Source organism: Vicugna pacos, unplaced genomic scaffold (genome assembly GCF_048564905.1).
Source record: "Vicugna pacos unplaced genomic scaffold, VicPac4 scaffold_19, whole genome shotgun sequence".
Lineage (NCBI taxonomy): Eukaryota > Metazoa > Chordata > Mammalia > Artiodactyla > Camelidae > Vicugna > Vicugna pacos.
Genome location: NW_027328740.1, coordinates 77,424,086 through 77,448,103, shown reverse-complemented (window position 1 = coordinate 77,448,103; position 24,018 = coordinate 77,424,086). Strand labels below are relative to the sequence as shown.

Below are 24,018 nucleotides of genomic sequence, written 5' to 3'. Positions count from 1 at the left end.
GGTCTGGTAAAGAGTACCTGAAAAAGGGTCCTTCCATTCAGGTTGGAGACAGTTCTTTAAGTCATGCCTGTTGCAGTATGTATAATCCCCTGGCTGCAGGTCATGGGGCATTGGAACTTTACCCAAGGATAGATTTCTGAGCTTCAGAAACAAACCTAGAGTATCCTTTTCATAATTCAATTAAACCGTACAGTAATGTGACATGACAGCAAGGAATAATCTGGGAAGTGTCTTAGTAAATATGGACCTCAATTAACAAAACTAGAATTTAATATCGACTAAAATATAATTTATTTTCTCTCTTAAGTTACCCTCAGTTTTCTCAAATATAGCCAAATCAAGATTAATTTTTTACAAGTTAAGTCTGATTATTTGATCATATAGGCTTTTTTAAATTGGCTGTGTTGGAAGTTTTAATACGGAGTCTCAGGGTAGAATGTTAAGGTTTGCTAAGGCCAAGAAAGACACGTCAAGGCTTTTCATGGGTTTCTGCCTTACAGATTTAGGTAAATTCTTTTCTCTTTAAAATCCTTAAAATATCTTTATACTCCTATATCTGTTAGGAGATGATCTCCCTAATTTGTTTGATAGAGCCACTGGGAACCTAAGTGTTTTTAGTCTCTTGAGGGATCAGATAGAGAGAAAAGATAAGTGTTCCAAGTGTGATTACATAGGTATAATTTATCAAATTGCTGTGAACCATAACCAGCTTAAGGAGAAGAGATTATTTACGTCTGGGAAACAGGTTAAAAGCCAGTAGTATTTCAAACAATATCAAAAATTATAACCATATTCAGCAGGTTAATCAGTCCCTTGTAACTAATTCTTTTAATGAGAGTTTTCATTAGAACTTTAAAATGTCTTACCCAGTTTAGTTCAGTGCTATAGTGTGAAATTTATTAGGAATCAGTAAATCTCCTTGAAGAGAAAGCATTTTGCAAAACCATCAGAAGAAAACAATTAACTGTCTATAAATGAAAAAAATTTAAAAGCATGGTTAAACACCGTTACACTATAATCAATAAAGAAATCTGTTCACTATACCCATAATTATCACTGGTAACATTTCAGATATACCAGAATTTTAGGGAGTCCATATAATTTCTACAATATCTATATTAATAATATTGTCTCATTCAATATAACCTTAGAAGATTTATGATTCATTTGACAATTCCATGTTATTTAAAATGCCAAATGAAACTTTATAGTTAAAAATCTCTCTTTGGGATGTTTCAGGGGCCTTCTGTAGCATCCCAAACTTAACTGGAGATTAAAAGAATTTTAATTAATTAAATTAATTTTTATTTAATTAATTAGAATTTTATATTTGGGGAGCTTTTTGAAAGATTTCAGAACACTTGATCAGATAAACATATAGATCACTGTAAAGTAGTACTAATTCATTAACAAGAAAATACATCAAAAGTAAAGGCAGAACATATCAGCTAAGTGGTATAAGAAGTTTTACAATCTGTTACTGAAGGAGGATTAACATTTTAAGAAAATTTTTTCCTCTTAACAGAGAGAAAAACAATTCTAATCTTGTACCAGCTTACTTCTAAGATTCATTTACGTTGCCCAATTTGTTTCTAAACTTAGCCAATTCTGACCATGTACAAAACTCTTCCCTCAGGGTTCCTTTTCCACAAGCCTTCCACAGCTTTCTATACTTATATTAGTGTGTCCCTTATTTTTCTTCTATTCAGAAGTAACCAGGTTCAGGAGAAAGTCACTATTTTTCATTAACAAAATATAATTCCATTCTTATATCTTCCTTTACGCATTTATATTACTTTCCTAGGATACTGAGATCATTCCCTTACTAATAGAGACTATTTCAGTGTGGCACCAACCATTTATTAATATTTCTATATACCTTTAGTTTCACTGTAAGAGGAAGTTAAATGTTAAGTAATTCGTATTTCAATGTTATTTTATCTGAAAATGGCATAGCTATTTAATAAAATCTTGTCATTTAACTTAATTTAGCACAACACTAGAATTTAAAGATACCAAACACTTAGAGATTATCTTAAACATACATTTTAAAAATATATTTTAAATATTTACCCAAAGCTCTCATCTCATTTGCATTTAATTTAATTAAAATTTTACCACAGCACATTACTTTTATTTTTTTTTTGACAAATCTGCAACAGATATAACAGGATCTTATTTGACTTTCATTAAACCTAGGTACAGTAAAGGTATTATACATAATATTGATGACTTTAAAGATGTCTATATTAATTAGAACATACTTAAACTAAACAATATCAAATATTATCTTAATATTGAATATTTTCCATTTCACATGACGCTGAAAGTCAATTTGTTCAGTTGTTATTTTAAAAATACTTAATGTTTAAGCTCTTATATTTTTACGTCAATTAAGCAGAGCTCTATGTCTTTGAATTTTTTTTCTTTAGCAGTAGAAATATCTCACTCCTATAATGTGTACACAGGCTTATAATCAGAAAAAAGCTAGAGATCTCATAACTTCACTTTAAAACTTACTTATAAGATAGGTATAATAATAGTTGGAGTAAGCTGAATTTGCTTGCTCAAATCATTAAGGCTTACTATTTATGAAACAGACAGTTAAAATTTCTTCACAATGTCTGAAGGACCCTTCAGAGTTCTGAGTTCTAATATGCCAAAAATTTCTTGGCCTTAAGGTTTATTTCGTTGAGCTAATTAGACTCAGTCCTAGGTCACTGTTTGTTGTATTTATATTTCTGATGTGCAAGACAAAGACACTGTCTTCCAGGTCCCCAGAGAACTGCTCTCTCACCCAGGCCGTATTTTATCTCCTTAAATGGCATTTTTGTATCAGTGAGAAGAGCTGTAAACAAAGAATTCCATGTTTTAAAACTTTAAGGCTTACTTAAATATGTCTTCCAAAACTTGCATAAGGCATTTAGTAAGATCTCTTTTCCTTGTGTTATAAGTTAAACCCAGGGTAAACCTGTATTTTTTTATTAGCCACTCAAATTAGTTTTTAGTTTTACATTATATTGGACGGCTTATGTAACTATATTGGTTTATTTTAATTTGTTCAATTAATATTTTCAGAGGGACAGATATGTGCCTAGCCTTATAATACCAAGAAGGGGAAGTGTTTTTCCTCTTAAACATATGTATCCCACAACACAAGCAAAAGTTTTGTATAAAGACCACTTAAATATACCAATTTCACAAACTTTTATCTCAATTTTATTAAATCTTATACCTTTAATTTTTATATTTATTAAGTTTAATCAATAATTCTTATTTCTAGAAGGAGTGCCAGAAACCTTTTTTTGTGTGTGTGTGCATTGTATATAATTTTATAGAAGTCTCTAGGATGCCCAAGATTCAGCCAAAGAGCTTAGGCACTTCTCAGTTTTTAATTTCATTAATTGGTCTGTTATCCCAATTATTGATCAAGTATTTCAGTCTATATATACATATATTTCAAACTGTGGTAAGTAAAATGGGCTTGTTTGAACTTTAATCTTGGGGGGGAGGAGGTGAACTCTTTGGCCCTTTTTTTTTTAACTTTACGTTGTGTAGTATCAAAACCCTGTATGTAAACCCAAAAATGTCCATTTTATTTATTTGATTCAAAATAACCATATAAAAATATTTATCCTTTTGGGATAAGCCACTTATTTTTTTTTTCGACATTTTTACAATCATTTTTCCAGTTATTCAACCTAATTAACATTAATTATTCTAAGTTTTTATTAGCATATCTAGAAACATTTATCAGAAAGGAAAACACAAACGTAGCTTTTCAAACCAGTTTTATTTTTTTAACTAAGTTCTTAGGTTAACCATTAGATATATTTTTCTACATTTAAACTTGATTTTAATAGAAACCATAAAACAACTGTTTATAATGAGATCTCTTTAAACTTTCACCAATTAAAAAGTTTTTCCAAATTAAAAAATCCATCATATGGCCGTCAATTTATATACAAATATAATATATATATAGTGATTTTAAACCAATAAGATGCAGAGGCCCTTCCACATGAGAGTCGGGGTGTTGCCTAAATAAAATTCAAAGGTTTACTCTCCAAAAGCTAAAAGCCTTTGTGGTCCAGGCTGATGCAGCAAAGTTTAAGATGGCAAAATATCTGAAAATTGGTACAATCAAAGAATTGCTTAGAATCCCAATTTATTTGCGTGGCCACCATATGTACACAATACTTGAAACTTTTGTATGGTGGAGTCCAAGGTTTCCTTTAAAAAATAAACTAAACATACATATACATACATACACACACTTAAAACACCCAGAGAAAGATAAAACATTTACATTTCAAGGACACAGGAAGAGAAATCCAAGTTACCCCTAAAGGGGATTTTGTTTTTATAAGTTCAGAATTCCAAAAAAATGTTTTTATCAGGCCTGGTTAGTTATTTTCAGAGTGAGTTTTTTTTTTTCTTATTCCCAATTAATGTTGTAAATTTTGTATGTACATAAACCTGGCTGGGGTAATAGTTGGAGACTGGCAATCTGTCATTTCTTTTTCTTTTCTTTTCTGTTCTTTATTTTTTTTTTTTTTTGAAAGTTCTATTCCCCATTGTAAGGTTGGGTTCTCAGAATAAATTTGCTAGTAAGATTTCCCACAGGGACAACTCTGTGTCATGAAGTCTTTGTGTCTACCACTCCTGGAAGATTCTCTGTCACCCGAGAAAGCTGTTACCAGCCAGGAGGATGGTCCGAATTTTGGAGTTGAAAGTTTCCTCATAGGAGTTTTACTTTTATCCTGAAAAATTCAATGGAGGTAACCAAATTGAGGAAAATATTAGACCAGATTCTTACCTAACCACTCAGTCCTGAACCCAGTGTCTTTCAACTTGGACTCACTCAGGATGTCTCCACTGGGTGAGTATTTTCCTCATATGTTTCCACCAGCCGCACTTTGGACATATCCTCAAGGTGGATATTTCCTGTTATCTTTCAACCAGGCCCCACTCAATATGTCTCCACTGGGTGGGTAATTCACCTCAGTTTCTTTCAACTGGAGGGCCACGTACCTGGATACACCGCCAGATAAAACTTAGGATCATCAACCAATATGTGAGATCCGAGAACCTAGAGAGACTCACCCAAATTCATCTGGACTCCCCGAGAAGGTGGATGGGCACAAAGGGCCACTGCTGGTACCAAGGCTCCAGTTACTTGGAGAGTTCAGGTGGAGAGAAATCTGCTGTGGTGCTTCATGGTGTCCAAAACTGTTGACTGAAATACATGTGCAGCCTAAAAGTTAAGAGTTATGTTTCATTTGGCGGGAGGACTCGAGCCAGGATGACAGCCTGTCAGAACTCTCTGAGGGACTGCTCCCAAGAGGTTGAGACAGAGCTAGGATATATAGGAGCTTTACAACAAAGACCAGGTTGTTGGAACAATAAAAGATTGCTTGTTATCTAAAGAAAGCCAGGTATCTCAAGTTCAAGAATTTAGTACTTTTGTATGTGTGAGAGGAAGCAAATATTTGGACTCACTGAATTCATTTTTTAGACAAGCACCTAGCTATCTCGGGCCAGTAGCCTGTCCTTTCTTATTCTGAGTCTGCTCAGATGACACCATTGTGAGTTGCTGTAACAGCTGAGCTGCAGGCCTGTCCTAGCTGGGGGGTGGCGGCAGCCTTTAATGACTTGGTTTCAGTATTCTTTGTTTACTGTCATGGTTGCAGTATTTTCATTCACATTGTAGTATTTTCGTTCACAGACTGATTATGGATAATCTGCAACCTTGGAAAGCAACCGAGATGGAATTACTGCAGGTACCTTCTGCTTTAATAAGCCGTGTGCAAACATAAACACGGAGGAAGCATACACTTGGATTTGGAGGTGTAGGAAAGGGATCCTGCACATTGCAGGAGAACGCAATGCAGAATTCCTTAAGTCCACCTTTCTTTACTGTAGTGGTTTCTGAGAACAGTTTATGGTAATTAACCAACATTGACAAACTGCACAAATTGCATTTAAGAGCTGGCCGGCTGAAACTTGTGTATTGGAGAGGTGGAATTCAAAGGCAAGTGGTCAGGTGGATTGGAGAGAGATGGAGCCAAGGCCTGGGCCCAGATTCCGGTTTAAATTGCCATTTCTTCACCATAGGGCCTTGGAATAGAATTCAAAATCTCTTAACCTGTTGGTGAATCTGTGAAATGGGCATAATATTCGTTTCACCCTGGGATTGTTGTAAGATCTAAAGAGTATTATAGCACACATGAAGCATTTAACACCCTGGCACTTAGCAGTGTTCACTGTGTGGGGCCGCCCCGCTTAGCATGTGTCAGAGCTGTAAAGGCAGCATTTGTCTGTTGAGGATGCACTTGCAGCCCCTTGGCTAGGTTATGAATTTGGTGATTTCCTATAATCCTTGTAATTCTATGTGCCATGGACAGTTATTTTCATGGACAGATGAGGAATCTCATGGTAAAAAGACTGTATAATTTGCCCAAAATCAGACCATAATTTTGGGTTCAGAGGCCTCGGTTCAGCATGGGCCCCTGGGCCTTCTGTCCTCTCTGTTCAGCACCAGAGCCAGATATGGAGTCGGCTGTTTCCCTGCCCAGAATATCCGGCAGGCCGCAAGACACATCTGGCCCTGTGCTGCTTGAGCAAAAACTCCGAAGGAGAGACAGTTACAAAAGGGATAAACATAAAAACAGACGACAGCAAATTGTGATCAGCTCTGAGAAGGAAAGGAACATGTCTCGCCGTGCAGAGCTGGGAGCTTTCCCGTCTGGGCTGCTCTGGGGGTGTTCATCTCAGCTAAACAAGTTCTGCTGCTGCACCAAGGCAGGAAGGCAGGGCGCGTTTGGCCAGGTAGACAGGGCCTCGTTGATCTTACTCATTCCCCATTAAGCGACAGTTGTCTCGGGCACTTAACTAATAAACAGATGTTGGCCATAATCATCACGCACTTTGCTTGGTAGTTTTATTGGCCCCAGCATTGAGATGAGGTCATTGAAGCTGGGGAGTTTGCTGCATGCCCGTGATTACCTTGCAAATACCCCGACTGTTCTTTCAATCTAGACTGGTGTGGCTGTCATGTCCCAGCCCTGTGAATGGCATCGTGTAGCTTCTCCCAAGTGGCCCAAATGACTGACATTGATATGCTTAATTCGTTGGAAACAGTATGTGACAATAATAGAAAAAGGTAGTAAGAAATTGTTTGGAAAACTGGAAAAAACCTTTTCTTCCCCAGCTGGGGGAGCGTAACCTGTATCACTCACCCTACTCACTGCCTGTCACCTCCTCCCCGCCGACTCCGTGTTCATAAGCCACACTGAGTCTTGGGAGAACATTTTGCCTCATGACACTTTTGACTAGGACCTGCAACTTCTTTGTCCCTGGTTAACTCTCTCTTCAAAGCCATTCAACTTTTTTGCAGGCTCCTCCACTCAGATGTAAGAATAGCCTCTTTAAACTTCTTGATGCAGCTCCTTAATGAAGATCTTGTGATGGAAACCTAGCCAAAACTGGGATGTATGCATATAGTGACTGCAAACTCAGCACTTTGTTAGTTCAGAATCAGAGGGGTGAGTGACTCAGGAAATGCTTTTTTAAGGTAACAAGGGGAAAGTGAAAGGACACTTGCTGTGTGAGAAAGAAACATCTCAATCACAGCCAGTAAGGCACCTGTGTTCAGGATGGGGTGTGGCGAGTGCAGAGTTCTCACAAAGAAAATAGTGGTGTGATGGGAGCGAGGACAGTTGGGTACTTTATTGGGGAGGAAAAAAAGTAGGCTGAACATTTCCTTGTTGAACAAGAGGATTGTGACATGATGTGCTTGTATTTTGGAGAGAAGGGTTTTGTGGGGACAAGCCTAGGAGTACGCTGTATGTCTGGGGAGTGAGCACAACAGAGAAACACAGAGAACCGGGCAGACCCCAAGACCCATGCTGGGGGAGAGACTGCCCACCAATTGGAGCCCTGGAGGCTGCTTCTGTCCCTTAGCTGTGGCCTCAGACCTCCCTTCACAGCCCAGTCCTGTTGATACAAGAATAAAAAACGTTGGGCATGAGAAGGGCTGTGTCCCAGGCTTTCATTGAGCCCCTGGGATGTGCCCCACCAGATTTTGTTCCTTAACTTCATGCAGTAAAGAATTCAAGAGAAAGCCAGTGTTGAGTAAAGGTAGATTTATTCAGAGAGATACATTGATAGGCAAGAGAAACTTCACGAGGTGTGGGGGTTTGATGCTCATATTAGAAGTAGGTACACACTCCACAAATTGTGGGCCTTCCCCAAAGAGGGAGAGAGAGTGGTGACCGCGAGGTGGCGCTGTGTTGCTTGTTTTCTTGGGCTTGGTGGTTTCATATGCTAATAAGTAGAAGGACCAGCCTTAGGGCAAGGGGCTAGGATTCCCAGGGAGTTGGCCATTTCCCACCCTTTGACCTTTTGTGGCTAGCATTGGGACTGCCATGTTGCCTGGGGCATGTTATTCACCAAGTTACTATTACAATGGATGTTTACTGAAGCTCAAGATCTGCTAGAAGTTAAATCTCTTCATCCTGAGCCTCAAGGCCTATTGGGGGTTGAATCCTTTAACATTTTGATGTTAATTGCTGTGGCCTTCCTTGAATGGCTGTGCTCTTCCCCCTTCCATCCTGTCTCACTGTGATGACACAGAGACAGCAAAGGTCGGGCCCTACCTGTGCTCCTGCATTTAAAGGTGGGAGGTGTGAGGTGGGCTTATGATGACCCTGAATGGTAAGAGAAATGTTTCAGATTTTCCTACGTGAGACATGGGGACCTGACATCAACCTCCGCAGATTTATCTCACGGGCATTATCGCTTGTGTTGTTATAGAAACAACAGGCAAGCCAAGAAACAAGTATAACTCACAAGGTTGTAGTACTGAGATTTATTTCGCTGGCACGCTCAGAGGGGCTTCATTTCCAAAGCTCTGAGCACCTCCAAGACGTGCACATGAGGTTTTATAGGGTTAATTACAAGTATGGGGCTATTAGCCAATAAGGCTCAAACAACAAAAAGCAAGGAATCAGTACACTGAAGCTTATCAATTTGGAACAGATCCCGTTACTGACAATTGTTGTCCTTGGATTTACGTGTTAGCTTATTAGCCCATTAAACTGACACTAAACTTCAGGTTTACCAGGTAGCTCAGCAAAACTTAGATCAGTAAACCGACACTTATCACACTTAGATTTGTGACTTAGCTTGTTAGCCCAGCTGGGGTTTTCCTTCACAGTGTCACTTATATTTTTTATTTTTCTTTTTATCTTTTTTTAAGTATTTAACCCAAATTTAATATCAGGGTTCTTTGGGAAAGAAATTTCTCTTTATCTTTTCTTTGGGGTTCTTTTTGGGGGGAGGTAATTAGATGTATTTATCTGTTAGTGGAGGCCCTGGGGCTTGAAACCAGGACCCCGTGCACGCTAAGCACATGCTCTACCACCGGCCACTTCATCATTTTCTTTTTGCTTTAGCTGCCAAGAATCTTACAGCTGAATTTGTAGTCGGCCTTTAACACTTGCCCTGACTTCATGGAATCCATTTTTATGAGTTTATCTCCCCCTGGTTTCATTTAAGTATTGAATCTCCATTTTCTCTTCACTCTCCGTTTTGCATTTTTGTTGTTATGGTTGTTAAGCTGTGTTTAACAGAATTGTTTAAATTCTCTTTTAGCAAGAGGCTGAATGTAAATAAATATGTAAGCAAACAGCACAATTAAATGCTTTTATACATTCTGAGCTGTTTAGTAGTAACTTAAAAACCGAATTGAATATTAAAGTGATAGCATTTTAAAAATATTTTTTAATTTTTCATAAAAATATAGCTGATTTAAAATATGATATTAGTTTCAGGTGTACAATAGATGCTCCATTTATAGTTACTGTAAAACATTGTCTGTATTCCCTGTGTTGTAAGATACATCCCTCTAGCGTGTTTACATTACATGTTGCAGTTTGTATAAGAAAGTTGGGTAACGCAGAGTCTGGAACGTGGCTGTGTATGACTCAGGTTCACGCTCACCCTGCCTGTCAGAGCTCAGGCCTTCACTCCTTTCTGCAGGGGAGCGAGTGGAGGCAGCTCTCATCAGCGCTGGCACCACCCTCTGAGTGGCAGTGACAGCAGTGACTGTGTGTGGACGTGCAAATTGTTTTTCCAAGAGCTTTATATGCGTTTCTGCATTTAATAATTAAAGCCCTCCTGTGAGGAAGCGTTTTTAATGCATAATACATTTTATTTTGATATTGATAGATTTCAAACCTCTGGAAAATTTACAGTAGTACAATAAACGCTTAGATACAGTTCACCTTATAGGCACTATTTGGCTTTCTGTGTCTGGCTTATTTTAGCATAAAATTTCAAGGTTCTTCCATATTGTAGCCTGAATCAGTACTTTATTCTTTTTGTTTGATAATATCCTTTTCCATTTTTTTTGGTTTTAGTTTATTTAAAAATATTTTCATTGAAGTCTAGTCAGTTTATAATGTTGTGTCAGTTTCTTGTCTACAGCACAAGACTTCAGTTAAAAAGGAACATACCTGCATTAATTTTCATACTGTTTTTAAACATAAGTTACTATAAGATATTAAATATATTCTCCTGTGCTATACAGTATAAACTTGCTGTTTATTCTTTACATACTCAGTAACTGCAAATCTTGAACTCCCAATTTATTCCTTCCCCCACCCTCCCCCCTCTGGTAACCACAGTTTGTTTTCTGTGACTCTGTGTCTGTTTCTGTTCTGTAGATAAGTTTATTTTTTTGTTCCTTTCTTTTTTTTTTTTTAGATTCCACATGTCAGCAATCTCATGTGGTATTTTCCTTTCTCTTTCTGGCTTACTTCACTTAGAATGACATTCTCCAGGTCCATTGATGTTGCTGCAAATGGCATTATTTTATTATTATTTTATGGCTGAATAGTAGTCTATTGGACAAATATGCTACAACCTCTTTATCCAGCCATCTGTCAGTGGACATTTCGGTTGTTTCCATGTCTTGCTATTGTAAATAGTGCTGCTGTGAACATTGGGGTGTAGGTGTCTTTTTTAATTAGGGTTCCTTCTGGATATATGCCCAGGAGTGGGATTGCTGGGTCATCTGGGAGGTCAAGGTTTTGTCTTTTGATGAACCTCTATACATTTTTCCACAATGGCTCCACCAAACTGCATTCCCACCACAGTGTAGGAGGGTTCCCAATTCTCCGCAGCCTCTCCAGTATTTATTGTCTGTGAACTTCTCAATGATGGCTATTCTGACTGGTGAGAGGTGATATTTGATTGCAGTTTTGATTTGCATTTCTCTGATAATGATATTGAACATTTTTTCATGTGCCTACTGGCCATTTGTGCGTCTTCATTGGAGAAATGTTTCTTTAGGACTTCTGCCATTTTTTGAATTGAATTGTTTGTTTTTCTTTCTTATTAAGTGTAAAAGCTGTTTACATATTCTGGGAATTAAGCCCCTAGCAGTTTCATTTATTGCAAATATTTTCTCCCATTCCATAGGTTGGTTGTCTTTTTGTTTTGCTTACTGTTTCCTTAGCTGTGCAAAAGTTTGTAAGTTTAATTAGATCCCTCTTGTATATTTTTGGTTGTTTTTCTATTGCTTGAGTAGACTGCTCTAGGAAAACATTGCTGAGATGTATGTCACATGTTTTGCCTATGGTTGCTTCTAAGAGGTTTATAGTGTCTTGTCTATATGTTTAATTCTTTAACACATTTTGAATTCATTTTTGTGTATGCTGTGAGGGAGTAGTCTAACTTCATTGATTTACATGCAGCTGTGCAGTTTTCCCTGCACCATTTGCTGAAGAGGCTGTCTTTACTCCATTGTATGTTCTCACCTCCTTTGTCAAAGTTTCAATGACCAAAAGTTTGTGGGCCTATTCTTGGTAAATGTGTTTATCCGTTCATTGATGGATGGATATTGTTAGTAACTTTTGGCTCCTCTGAATGATACTGCTATGAATATTGATGTGAAATTTTTATGAGAATATGTTTTCATTCTGTTGGCTGTACAGTTGGCCCTCCATATCTGTAGTTTCCACTACATGGATCCAGATGGCTGATTGTAAAGGGACTCGAACATCCTTGGATTATGGTATCCAGGGTGTGGGGTTCCTGAAACCAACCCCCCAACGGTATTGAGGGATGACTCTACATATAGGAGTGGAATTGCTGAGCCGTATAACTCTAAGCTTTTGAGGAAATACCAGGCTTCTCCAAAGAAGTTGCACAATTGTCCCTTTCCCCTGGCCGCATATGAGGTTTCTCTGCCTCCTGAACGACATTTGTTATTGTCCGTGATTTGGTAATAACCATCCTAGTGGGTGTAAAATGAGATCTCATTTTGATTTTGATTTGTCTAGTGATGTTGAGCATCTTTTCATATGCTTATTGGCCATTTGTATATGTATCTAAATTCGTGGTAAATTTAAAAATTGGGTCTGTTTTATTGTATTGTTCAGTTGTAAGAATTCGTTATATATCCTGGATGCTACTCTCTTATTAGATACATGTTTTGCAAAATTGTTCTTCTATTCTGCACATTGTCTTTCACTATATTTTTTTAAACATTAAAACAATTTCTTTACAGGGGAGGTAGTTAGATGTACTGATTTATTTTATTTTTCTTTCTAAGCAAGCACTCTCTGACTTGAGATACCCATTTCCCCTGTCATTTCACTTTCTTGATGATGTCCTTTGTAAGAAAAGGGTTTTAATTTTGATGAAGTCCAGTTTATCTGCTTTTTTCTTCTATCACTTGTGCTCTTGGTATTGTATCCAGGAAACCAAAGCCTATCCTAGGACCACAAAGATTTATACTGTGTCTTCTTTTAGAAAGTTTATAGGTTTAATTTTTACATTTCTGTCTGTGATCTACTTTGTTTTAATTTTTATTTGTTATATAAAATATGGGTGTTCAGATTCCAGATTGATTCTTTTGCCTGCAGACACCCAGCTGTCCCTGCACAATTTGTTGAATAGACTATTCTTTCAATGGGGTGTTTTTGGCCCCCTAGTGGAAAACTGTCTGTAAATGTAAGTTTTTCCCCGTGGGTTTTTATTGTGTCTCATAGATTTATTTATCCAAACTTATGCCAGCAACATACTGACTTATTACTGTAGCATTTTAGTACCTTTTAAAGTGAGTCCTCCAACTTTACTCTTCTTTTGCAAGGTTGTTTTGGCTATCCTGGGCCCCTTGCACGTCCATATTAATTTTGGGATCAGTTTTTCAATTTTTGCAAAGAAGTCAGCTGGAATTTTGATAGGGATTCCACTGTATATGTAGATCATTTTGAGGAGTCTTAATATTTTTAATAATACTGTCTATCATTCCATGGAAATGGGATGTCTTCCATATATGTAGATCTTTTAAAATTTATTTTGGTGATACTTCAAAAAGTTCAATGTACAAATCTTGTAAATTTTTGTTAAATGTACCTCTCATTTTATTTTTAATGCTGCTGTAATTGGAAATGCTGAGTTTCTTATGGGTGGGACTATATATCAATCTTCTTATTTCTAGAATTCCTTAACAGCAATTACCCTAGTTATATATTTGCTACTTAAATCTATCCACAACAATTCCCCACCCCGTGTTATAAGAAACCAAGACCCAAGTTAAGCTACCTGAACACCTATGTGGAAATGTGAAATGAGACCCTTGGGTGGGGCTTTGTGCAGATGATACTGGAGCTTATTCAGGATGGCTTCATCGTAATTTCTTTTAAACAACCCTTTCGGTGTATTTAGTCAGATACATTAAGAACATGCCCTTTTGATGTGCGGAGTAGCTAAGACTATGATTTTCAAATAATTTCTAGTGAGAGTGTTGTTCTTGAAACCTAATTTGCATCAATCTTTGAAGATTTATGTTTCAGGGGCTTTGACTAAAGAACACCTGTCTTTAATCAATAACGACAACTAAATGCTCACGCAACATGTAAGAGCTTGAGCAAACTGCCCCTACCCCATAGTGCTGGGTGGCTGCAGCTGCAACTGGAGTCAGCGCTTACCTATCCCAGTACGCTTGTGTTGATCTGCTCAAAGTGGTTCGTCCAACAGTTTGTCAGTAGTCTGTTGGACAAAATCATTAAAAATTGATTGAAGGTTGCTGGAATGCAATATAATCTTATTAATATTAATTAAGCACATATTGAGTGCTTATTGTATGATGGAATTGTCCCTCAGCCTCACATGAATATTATTTCTCATAAAACCTCACATATTTCCTTGTTAATCTCACTTTACAGATAAGGAGACGGACAATTAGGTCTTCTCTCTTTTGGGGGAGCTCATTATCAATGATGGGAAGTTATAAGGAAAAAGATATTGATTCATCATGAGAAAACATTTTTCTGAGGGTCAGCAAAGAAGAAGATGAACACTGAAGAAGGTGATCATTGTTCAAGTGAGACAAGCCCTTGGTTGTGCGGAGTCAGCATCCCTGTCCTAGAGAAGGCACGTGTAGAGCTGCGTACTGGGTGAGGCGGCGCGGCCGCGCAGGGAACGCGGATGCTGGACCGTTGGGCTGTGCTCAGGCCCGGTGGGGCTTTCTCCTAAGGGCAGTGGACCATCATTGACAGATTTTATGTTGGAGAGTGGGGTGCTCTCGTAGTTCACTTTTGTCTTGTAGAGTGCTTGGAAACATTTAGAAGGCTTGGCAGGAGGTGATGTGATGAGTCAGAGTAGGGTGGCTGCGAGGTGTAGCAGTGTTCAATTTTCAAGTTGTTTTCAGGCCCAGGCTTGTGGCTCAGTAGCCGTGTCAGTTTGAATGACGCACTCAAGGAAGTGAAACAATTTATCTAATCAATTGAAGCAGTGATGTACCCAATTCCCAGGACTGTTGTGGAGATCCAGTGAGATAACGTTTGCAGTGTGCAGCATGGTCCCAGCACAGAGTCAGTGCTGAGTGAGTGCCAGTGAGTATCTGGTAGGTCAGGTGTGGGTGGTGGGACTCGGTGTCTGAGGATATCTGGGCCCTGAAGGAGGGGTCCATTCACATCTGTGAGTGATGGGTCTGAGTTGGGAGAGGCACGGAGAACTTAGCCCCGGACCAGAGGCCCTGGGCAGGACGGCTATTGGAGGAGCACCGTGAAGTCAGCTCTTTGCAGGTGGAGTTGGAGGTGCCCTTGTGACATCTAAGTGCAGTGTCACGAGCTGAAAGAGGAGGTCTGGGCCAAGGCTGTGCATTTTCGAATAATGTCAACTCCTGAGGACACCGAAGTATTGATCACTGAACGGAAGTCATACTTTACAGGACAAATGAATAGTAGTATCACCTCTGTCATCAAAGCTCACGTCTATTTATTCATCACTCAGTTTGCTAATTGGGTACTTACAGAGCTCACTTCACCGTCCTCCCGTGGGCTCAGGCTCCACAGAAAAGAGCTGGTGTGTCTTCCTCTTTTCCAGAAGAAGACACATTTAGCTTGTAGACTTCTGTACCTCGCCAGACTTAGGATATTAGTTTGTTGGTTTAATTGTATTTTCTGTTGGCCATGTCCTGACAGGAGAGAAATTTTACCTCATGGTCATGTTTCAATTAGCTGTTACTGAGAATTGCTGATCTGATACATAGTGTATGTATTATATTAACTTTGTAGAGTAGTTATCATTTTTCTGTCTTTGCCCTTTAATTTTGATTGCCCCTTCAGTGTTCTATCCTTTTTGGGGCCTTATTTTTTTTTAATTAAAAAATGTCTGTTAACAGTTAAGAAAACTAAAACAAAGAAAAAATGCACATGGGAGCTAAATTTAGAAAATGTCTAGTGTGTTTTCTATCTCGGCAATGGAGGGTTCTAGAAACTCGTGAAAACTTTCATTACACAAGTTCCTTAAAATGCTGATTAAGAAATAAAACCTTCCTTCCTCATCTTTCAAGCTGCACAACAAATTGTCAAGAAAGTGAGGGGAAATTCTCAGAAGCCAAGACAAATGAGAAAGCAGGGTTTCTGGGAGATATGCGAGCCTTAGAATCCCTGGGGTGCTGGTTCGATCCTGAACTGATTTTCAGTTGCCTTGACAGGAGGGCAGGATGTGAGCCCCAGGCCTCTGACACTAGGAGTTGGATGGGGGATCATATTATGGGCCAAGCCCATACTGAGGATCTTGGTTTACTAAAGGGTGAAATAGGAAAAAAAAAATTCCTCAAGGCAAGAAAATAAGGAAAGTCAATTTTGTTGGAAGAGGGGAAAAATAACAAATCCAAAGTAAGGATATAGTTTAAAGTTGTTCTGGCATGAGAGTGACCACAAACACCTGGCAGAAAAGCACAGCTACTCCTTGATTGATAAGTTGTGTTTTGAATGAATCAGTGAACAGCCATTCTGAAAAAGGCCTCCAGAGTCTTGTGGATCAAGATACTGGACAGCAAACACCTCTCTTCCAAGGTCTCATTCAAATAACCAGAAAGGTTTTAAAGGAAAGAAACCATGATCATAGTTCTATTTATTAACATTTCTATATGCTACGAATTCAGAGGTGACTATGTAGTTGTCTCCTCTATTATGGACCTTACTTTCTCTTTGGGGAGACAAAATGACATAGTTGGTAATCTTGGTGGAGGGAGGTGTTAGTCTGTTGCACTTAGCCAGGAGAGGAGATTAAGAAAACAGTGAAGGGTGGGTGAAATTTTTAGCTGAGGACAGTCTTGTTCACTTGGCTTTTAATTGCAGGCTCAATGAGCTGTCACTGGAGGGACTAGATCTTACAGAGGATGGACTTAGCTCAGGCCTCATTGGAATGGACAAATGAACCTGGAGAAAGACAGTCAAATCTGTGCAGACATTAAAGTTCACTTGAACGTGCTGCATCCCTGAGCCAAAGATAGGACAAATATGCAGCAATTCTTGAGGACAGAAGAGTGGTTTTTAAGGTTCTCCAAGAATGAATCCCATGGAACCGAGATGGCCAGTTGTCAAACTGAGACTTTGTTCTTTGGACGGTGTACCCAGCAAGGGTATTGGCCTTTTATATGTTTCCATTTGTCTTTAATACATGTCTGTTGATGAGGACATGGGCACAAATGTTTGACACCTTGTCGAGGCGATTTTGGATACCTGCCTAGAAGCATGGGCACAGTTGCGGCTGCTTCATACATCTTGCAGCCCGTCCCTTTCCCCGGCTCCGTGATCACGGCAGAGTGGTTCCTTGTTGACCTGTCCGTTTCCTCTGTGACATCATAACCCATGAAAAGACCGGAGCATATTAACTTGGCTTTGTTAAAGTCAAAGAAACAGATCAAATATGGAGTCAGATTTGTTCTTTCCTATTTCAGTAGTACCATGGAGATGGCAGTTTGGGCAGCTTTTTGTAGTGTCCTGGAGGCTTTCTCTCTCAGCTTCTGGGCGCCTCTATTGAAAACCCTTCTTTGATGTCTGGCCTGCTGGTAATGCACACTGCCTGTTTTGCCCTGAAGATGTGTTCTGTTTATAAACTCATCTCTACTCCTTGGAAAACAGCTCAAGAAAAACTCAGTTGGTTTTCCACCAGCCATGGGCAGGGGTGAGTTATACCATGTTATTATTTCATAAAATAATAGTAATAATAGTAATAGTAATAGTACTAGAAATAATAATAGTATTATAATAATAATAATAATATAAAAGAAGTCTTAAAACAGGACTGAGCACACTGGAGAGAGTCAATAAATGCTTTCTGGCTTAAATCAAAAGTGATGACTTAGTGATTCCATGGCTGCTGTATTTGCTAAGCTAGTTACTCCTTTGCTCCATTACACATTATTTTAACTGAAAAAGAAATGCAAGCAAATGGTTAAAAAAAAAACTCAGACAGAGCACAAAAATACACAAGTGAAAGAAGTTTTCCCTCATCCTCTGTTCTTTCAGCCCTGTCTGGAGATGCCACTGTTTACTATCTTTTGGGTGCTTTTCCAGATATGCTTTGCACATTCCCACCTATGTATGTAAATTCCTTTAAAATTTTAGTTATTTTTAACTTAAAGAGATTTAAATCCTCAAGTGGCTTCTGCCCGGGTAATAGAACAGAACAAATCTGACTCCATATTAGATCTGTTCCTTTGAATTTAACCCTATGCTCTGTCTCCTAGGCTTCATCTTGCTTGTAAAAAATTGTTGCCTAGAGCCTGAAATACACAGGAGAGCTTATTCTGAAGCTCTGACCTTTAAGGATATTTAAAATTTTTTCATTCATTAAAAGATAGCAAATTGCAGAATAGAAAATAACGTTTGTTTTGTTGGAGATTTACAGGGATCTGACCCACGCAGATAGCTGTAAGAACAAAGGATTCTAACAAGAAGGAATTCCTACACTAAGAAGTTTGCAACAACCAAGCGCGTAGGAAAGGAGCCTGAATTGTGACTTGGGGAGATGGTTTTCCAGAACATTAGTTTGCCAACTAGGTCTACAGAAACTTGCTATTCCAAGCCCCAACATCTAGTTTCCAAACTTATTGGCCTGTCCTGCACTGAGGAGAATGAATTTGGACTTGGTAACACCCCTATCTACCTAGAAAGCTGGGCACTGGAGCTGAGTGTTATGGAAACAGGCCAGCCAAGAAACAAGCACCAATCGGAGTGCTGGAGTACTCAGAATTATTATGCCGGCGGGCTCAGAGGGGCTTCTGCTCCGAAGTTCTGAGCACCTCCAAGACGTGCACATGAGGTTTTAAATACTTCAATACAAGTAAGGGGATATTAGCCAATAAGACTTAAAGAACAAAAAGCAAGGAATCAGTACACTGGAGCTTATCAACTTGTAATAGATCACGTTACTGACACTTGTTGAGCTTGGAATTACGAGTTAGGTTGTTAGGCCAATAAACTGACACTAAACTTCAGATTTACGAGATAGCCCAGCAGAACTTAGATCAGTAAACCGACACTTATCACACTCAGATTTGTGACTTAGCTTTTTAGCCCAGCTGGACTTTTCCTTCACATGAGGACAGCTCTCCCACCCCCAGGAAACCACTGTGAGCCCTTGATGTTTCCACTAGGTTGGGGTATGGTTTACCCAGGAGGGATGGGGACTATGCACCAACACTCAGGCAGTCTGCTCTGTCTGGGGCTCTGATCTTGTACCACACCACTCCCCCCAGCCCAACACCTGGGACAGTGGAGCTAAGGCAGTGATCCTTCCTGCCTGTTTCCCAGCGTGTAAAAGGGGAATATGTGCTCTTCCCAAGGAAGTTCTGAGCGACAACACCTGCGGGTGCTTGGTTCTCAGAGCAACAGAAAACCCAGCTCCGCATGGGGGCAACGGGTGTGATCCCCGTAGTGTTTCTGCAGAAGCATCTGATGGAGGGCTGGATCAGGGAGGTAAAACATGAGCTGCGAGACTTGAACGGTTACAGAAGGGTACAGAGGTAGGTCTGCCATCTCAGGGTGCCCTAGAGATAAAGCTTTTTCTCTCCAACTCCGCTACGACACTCCCCTATCCAGACCCATCCCTTCTCTGGTCTTCCTGTCCATCTGTATCCCTCCACTTTTCCCCTCTTCTCCACCCGCTCCCATCTTCTCCCTCCCTCGCTGTCCCACCTTCTCTCGCAGAATCCAGAGGATCCATGTCCCTCCTGCGCATGCGCTGTCGGTGCCTGGTGGTCCGCTGGTTCGAAGCTCCATGTCCAAGCCGGGGATTGGCCCCAAATGCTTCTCAACTCTGTCGCCCGTTAGGCCTTTGGTTCCTGCCTGGGGCCGGGGCTTCTGGCTGTGGAAGTGCAAGGTGGGGGGCTCCCGGGAAAGGGTTCAGGCGGCTTCGGGAGGGTGATCCGCCTTTCACAGCCCCCAAGGGCGCCAGTCAGCCCGTGTTCAGCTGAATTTCTCTGGCCAGACCCTTCTGACAGCACCACCTGCCCCGGCGCCCCGGCCACAGCTGTCCAGGTCCAGGTGTGCCCCTGCCACCTCTCACGCAGCCGGGATCCCCTCAGTCCACGGCTGGCGTCCCCTTCCCCTCTCCCGCCCGCGAGTCCTCTCCTCCCGGGCTTCCTCTCCTCGGCCGCCTGCCCGTCCCCACCAATGGGCGGGCTGTTTCCCGGGCGGCCGTGGTCTGCGGACCTGGACGGGAGCGGGCGGCTTATGCTGGTGCTGGGGCTGGCCTCCGAGCGGGGCTGCAGCCCGCACCCCCCCTTTCCCTCCCCCCTAGGGCGGCCCTCCTTTCCCTTTCACCCTCCCTCAGGACCAGCTCAGTGGCGTGTGTGCTGCTCCCCGGACTGAGAGCCTCTGGCTGTAGCGCCCAGCTTCACCTGGTGGAGTCGGGAAAAGGGAGCATCAGTGCTGAGCAAGCTTCTGTCTCCTCCCTCAGTGTTTCTGCCGCAGGTAAGTACCTTGAACACTTTCAGGTGTTATGATGGCGGTGCTTGTTGATGTCACGTGTTTTTATAGTGAGAGGGATTAACAGTGGTGAAAGCAGGGCTTGGTTCTGTTAAAAATGAGCTGAAGGCATGAAGCTGTGATATCCTCCTTCCTTCCCTCTCCAAGGGTGAAACGTGTGACCGTCGATTTTAAAAAGACAGTTACAGTCCCTAACTAGCCCAGCCCAGCTAGTGTGTGTTAACAGGAACAGCATCACCAGAGGCCTTGGAGACCCAGGGATATTGCAGTCCTAAAGAACTCCTGGCACAGTTTGGTTTGTATTGGTTTTTTGTTTTTCTTAAATTGTGGGACAGACTAGTGGTATAAAAAGAAAAATATTTGTCAAGAAATATTTTTTCATATAACAGCGTTATTGTGATATAGTTCACACACCATGAATTCCATCCATTTAAATGGTAAAATTCAGCAGCTTTTAGCATATTCACAGTTGTGCAACCATTATTATTCCAGAACGTTTTTATCACTTCAGAAAGAGCAGTGGAAATTAATGACCTATCCACCCCTCCCCAGTGGTGGTTCTAAAGAAATTTCTTGGCTAATCTTGACCATAAATTCACTTGTTACATTCCAAGAAAAATCTGGTAGGAATTCTAATCAGAATTGCAATGAATCTGTCTATCAAAACAGGAAGAATTAACGTCTTTATGGCACAAACTTCTTCTAACCATGAATATATTTCGGACCCTATATTTTCCTCTGTCCAGAGCCTGGCCCATGGGAAGTCCTCACTACTTGTTGGGCTTGTGAATGATGAGATTCTATACATCGTTAGTTGCAGCTGTAGCCTTTCACAGAAGAGAAAAGAAACCTCAGTGAAACAAGTGACTCTCTGATGGTCAGAAAGAGTGACAGCCATTGCTGGAGTGATCCAGTGGACTTGGTGTTTGCAACCAGAATTCTCCACCACCTACAGCTAAGGGGATGAGAGTGTTCTTTTATTTTTTCTTAATGGCATTGCTTTTATTTTTACTTATTTTTTAAATTATTTTTTATTTAAGTGTAGTCAATTTACAATGTTAGTTTCAGGTGTACAGCAGAGATTCAGTTATAAACATATGCATATGTATATATATATGTTTTAGATTGTTTTTAGTATAACTCATTACAAGAAATTGAATATAGTTCCCTGTGTTATATAGCAGGTCCTTGTCATTTATTTTATATTTACTAATTTGTATCTGTTAATCCCTCCTTTCCTGCCTGCTAAATACAGTTTGCTTTCTATGTCCATGAGTCCATTTATAGGAGCACCATTTTTCCTAGTAATATATGCTCTTTGGCTGCTTTCAGTTTCAGTAATTCCATCTTATCTGTGGGCGCTTTTCTTCTGGTGGTCTTTATGTGGTTTGCACACGTGGTAATAGAGATCTTTATTTGGGAGAACTCCAGGTCTCGTGTAGTCCCTGGTACAGAATGCCCACTGAATTGATGATTGAACTGGGAAAAAAGCACAGTAAATGCTGGAATTTCCACTATGGTTGAGAATTCCAGGTTTCAATAACCTGTTTAGACAACCTTACTATTGGCTGCACCCATACTGGGTAATTTGGTGGAAATTCATGGTATGGTGGTGTAGAGACGGGGCCTTATATTCTTCTTCTCTTTCTATTTTCTAACACTCATTCTCCTGGGCCTTCCAGATCCTCCCCCAGAAGTGCCCAGGGCTGGCTTGGTGCTGCACTGAGGCAATATTTGTTAATAACGCCCTTTCCTCTTCTCCTCTGAGCCTCCGTTTCTTTCTGTGCACAATGAGCGCTTAGACTAGATAAATACTTTTCAGTTTCTTTTAAAGCCATGTTTCCTTTGAGAAACAGAAAATGCAAATATCTCCTCTCAACCCAACCCTTTAGATTTTGGTATGTCCTCCAAGGAGTGACATAGCTCTTTGTGAAAAATTGATGTGATTTTGATTGCAGGTGACACAGAAAAGACTCTTCAGAGATTTATTGCAGGGAGAGGGCAGGAAAGAGGCAGTATGTGACACTTTCTAGTGTGAGCAACGGAGCAGGGACTTGGATTTAAATACGGTGTCTGACGTGGCCTCTCTCTAATCTTGTAGAATGTGATAAACTTCTCTACCTCAGTTTCTTGATGTGTCAAGTTGGGGTGATAATATTTTAAGGCTTCTGTGAAACATTATACAAATAAGACATTTGTGTCTCGGTAGAAACAAGATCTGCTAGGGATTCAGGGATTTGTTTAAAAAAAATTCTTGTCCATAGCACTCTGTCTGTGTGTATTTAGAAGTTCCTGTAGGGTGAGGGTGAGTCTAAAGTCCATTGTGGGACAGGTGGCCCATATTTCTCCGTGTCCCAGTTTACCCCCTACTCCCCAGTCCTCTTCCTCAGTCCAGGATGAAGTTCCCTAGTAGATTTACACAGAGGTCTTGTGGAAATGGCTTTTCATTTTATTGTTTCACCAAGAAGGGCTGCCATCATGATCTCTGTGGTCAGGTTTTGAAGGGCTGCCATCATGATATCTGGTAAGAATTCTATGCAATTTGGAGTTCCAATTTAATGAAAAGAAAAAAATTACAAATAGAAAATTAGAACAAGTGTGGTGACAGGGGCTCTTTTAAGTGGACACCAGTAGCTTTGTTAGCTTCAGGTGCTGTGGCCTGTTGCCACGAGGACCCATCCTCTTGCTCTGAAGTTGGAGGGACTAGTGGGCTCAGTGGGAATGTTAACTGAGTGTATCTCATGGGCTGGGCATTGTCCTATTTGTACTGTGTGTTCCTTATTTGAGACAGTGAGCTCACCTAACCTCGATAACCTCTTTAAAATATTAGACTTTTAATTTTGAGATATAATGTAGATTCCCATGTGGTAGTAAGAGATTATATGGAGAGGGCCTATGGGCCCTTTGCCCAGTTTTCTTAATGGTTCCATCTTACAGTGTTGGGGTACAATTCATTACTGACTCACTAACAATTTGAGGTTTGTGTTATTGCCCTTATTTCTATTCACGATTAAACTGGGGCTTCGAGAAGCACACAGGCCTGTCCAGGTCACCCACATTGTTAATGCAGAGTCGGGTGAACGTGGGCTTGGGATTTCCAGGCAGTACCATTATGATGGTTTGTGGCAGGGAGCAGCATTCACTTTGCTTGTTTATTCATTCATTCAACAAACATTTATTGAGTAAACTCTGTGGGTCAGATGCTTTCATAGAGTTATCTGATTCTTCAGCAGTACTGAGAATCAGGTAATGTTTATATTTTTTAATCTGAGAAAATTAGCTCTGAGAGGTTATAACCCCCCCAAAGGAAGTATAACTCATAAAGGAGGGATAGAACATGTGTACAGTCACCTCCTTTTATGCAGGTGGTACCCTATGCATTTTACATTTTCAAACATCCATAATCCAGATATATTCTTGTAAGGCAAGGCTTTTTTTTTTAATTGAAGTATAGTCAAGTTTACAATGTTGTGTCAATTGCAAGGTGTTTTTTGACTTTTGAATTAAAAAATACTTTTTCAGCTGGGTAATTAGGTGTATTTACTTGTTTCATTTTTAAAATGAGGTACTGGGGTTTGAACCCAGGACCTCGTACATGCTAAGCATATGCTCTACCAATGAACAATACCCTCTACCCCAAGGCAAGTTTTCTTATCCATTATTATGAAGCTTAGGAGTTCAAATAAATTGAATAGGAATCCAGATCTTTTGATCCTAC

At 40.1% G+C, this 24,018-nt stretch overlaps 1 protein-coding gene and 1 long non-coding RNA gene across 2 annotated transcripts in view; one reads left to right on the top strand and one right to left on the bottom strand.

Annotated features, from left to right (window-relative positions):
• LOC140693565 (uncharacterized) overlaps positions 1–24,018 on the top strand; it is a 545,747-nt gene that overhangs the window by 444,609 nt on the left and 77,120 nt on the right. Inside the window, exons 9-10 of the mRNA XM_072957353.1 lie at positions 19,521–19,692; positions 20,146–20,285. Of these exons, the coding sequence (XP_072813454.1) occupies positions 19,521–19,692; positions 20,146–20,285 (312 nt within the window). The remainder of the gene's footprint in view (positions 1–19,520; positions 19,693–20,145; positions 20,286–24,018) is intronic.
• The window catches only part of LOC140693590 (uncharacterized), a 153,795-nt gene continuing 148,184 nt past the window's right edge, over positions 18,408–24,018 (bottom strand). The window contains exon 2 of the long non-coding RNA XR_012069353.1: positions 18,408–18,613. This is a non-coding gene — a long non-coding RNA (uncharacterized lncRNA). The remainder of the gene's footprint in view (positions 18,614–24,018) is intronic.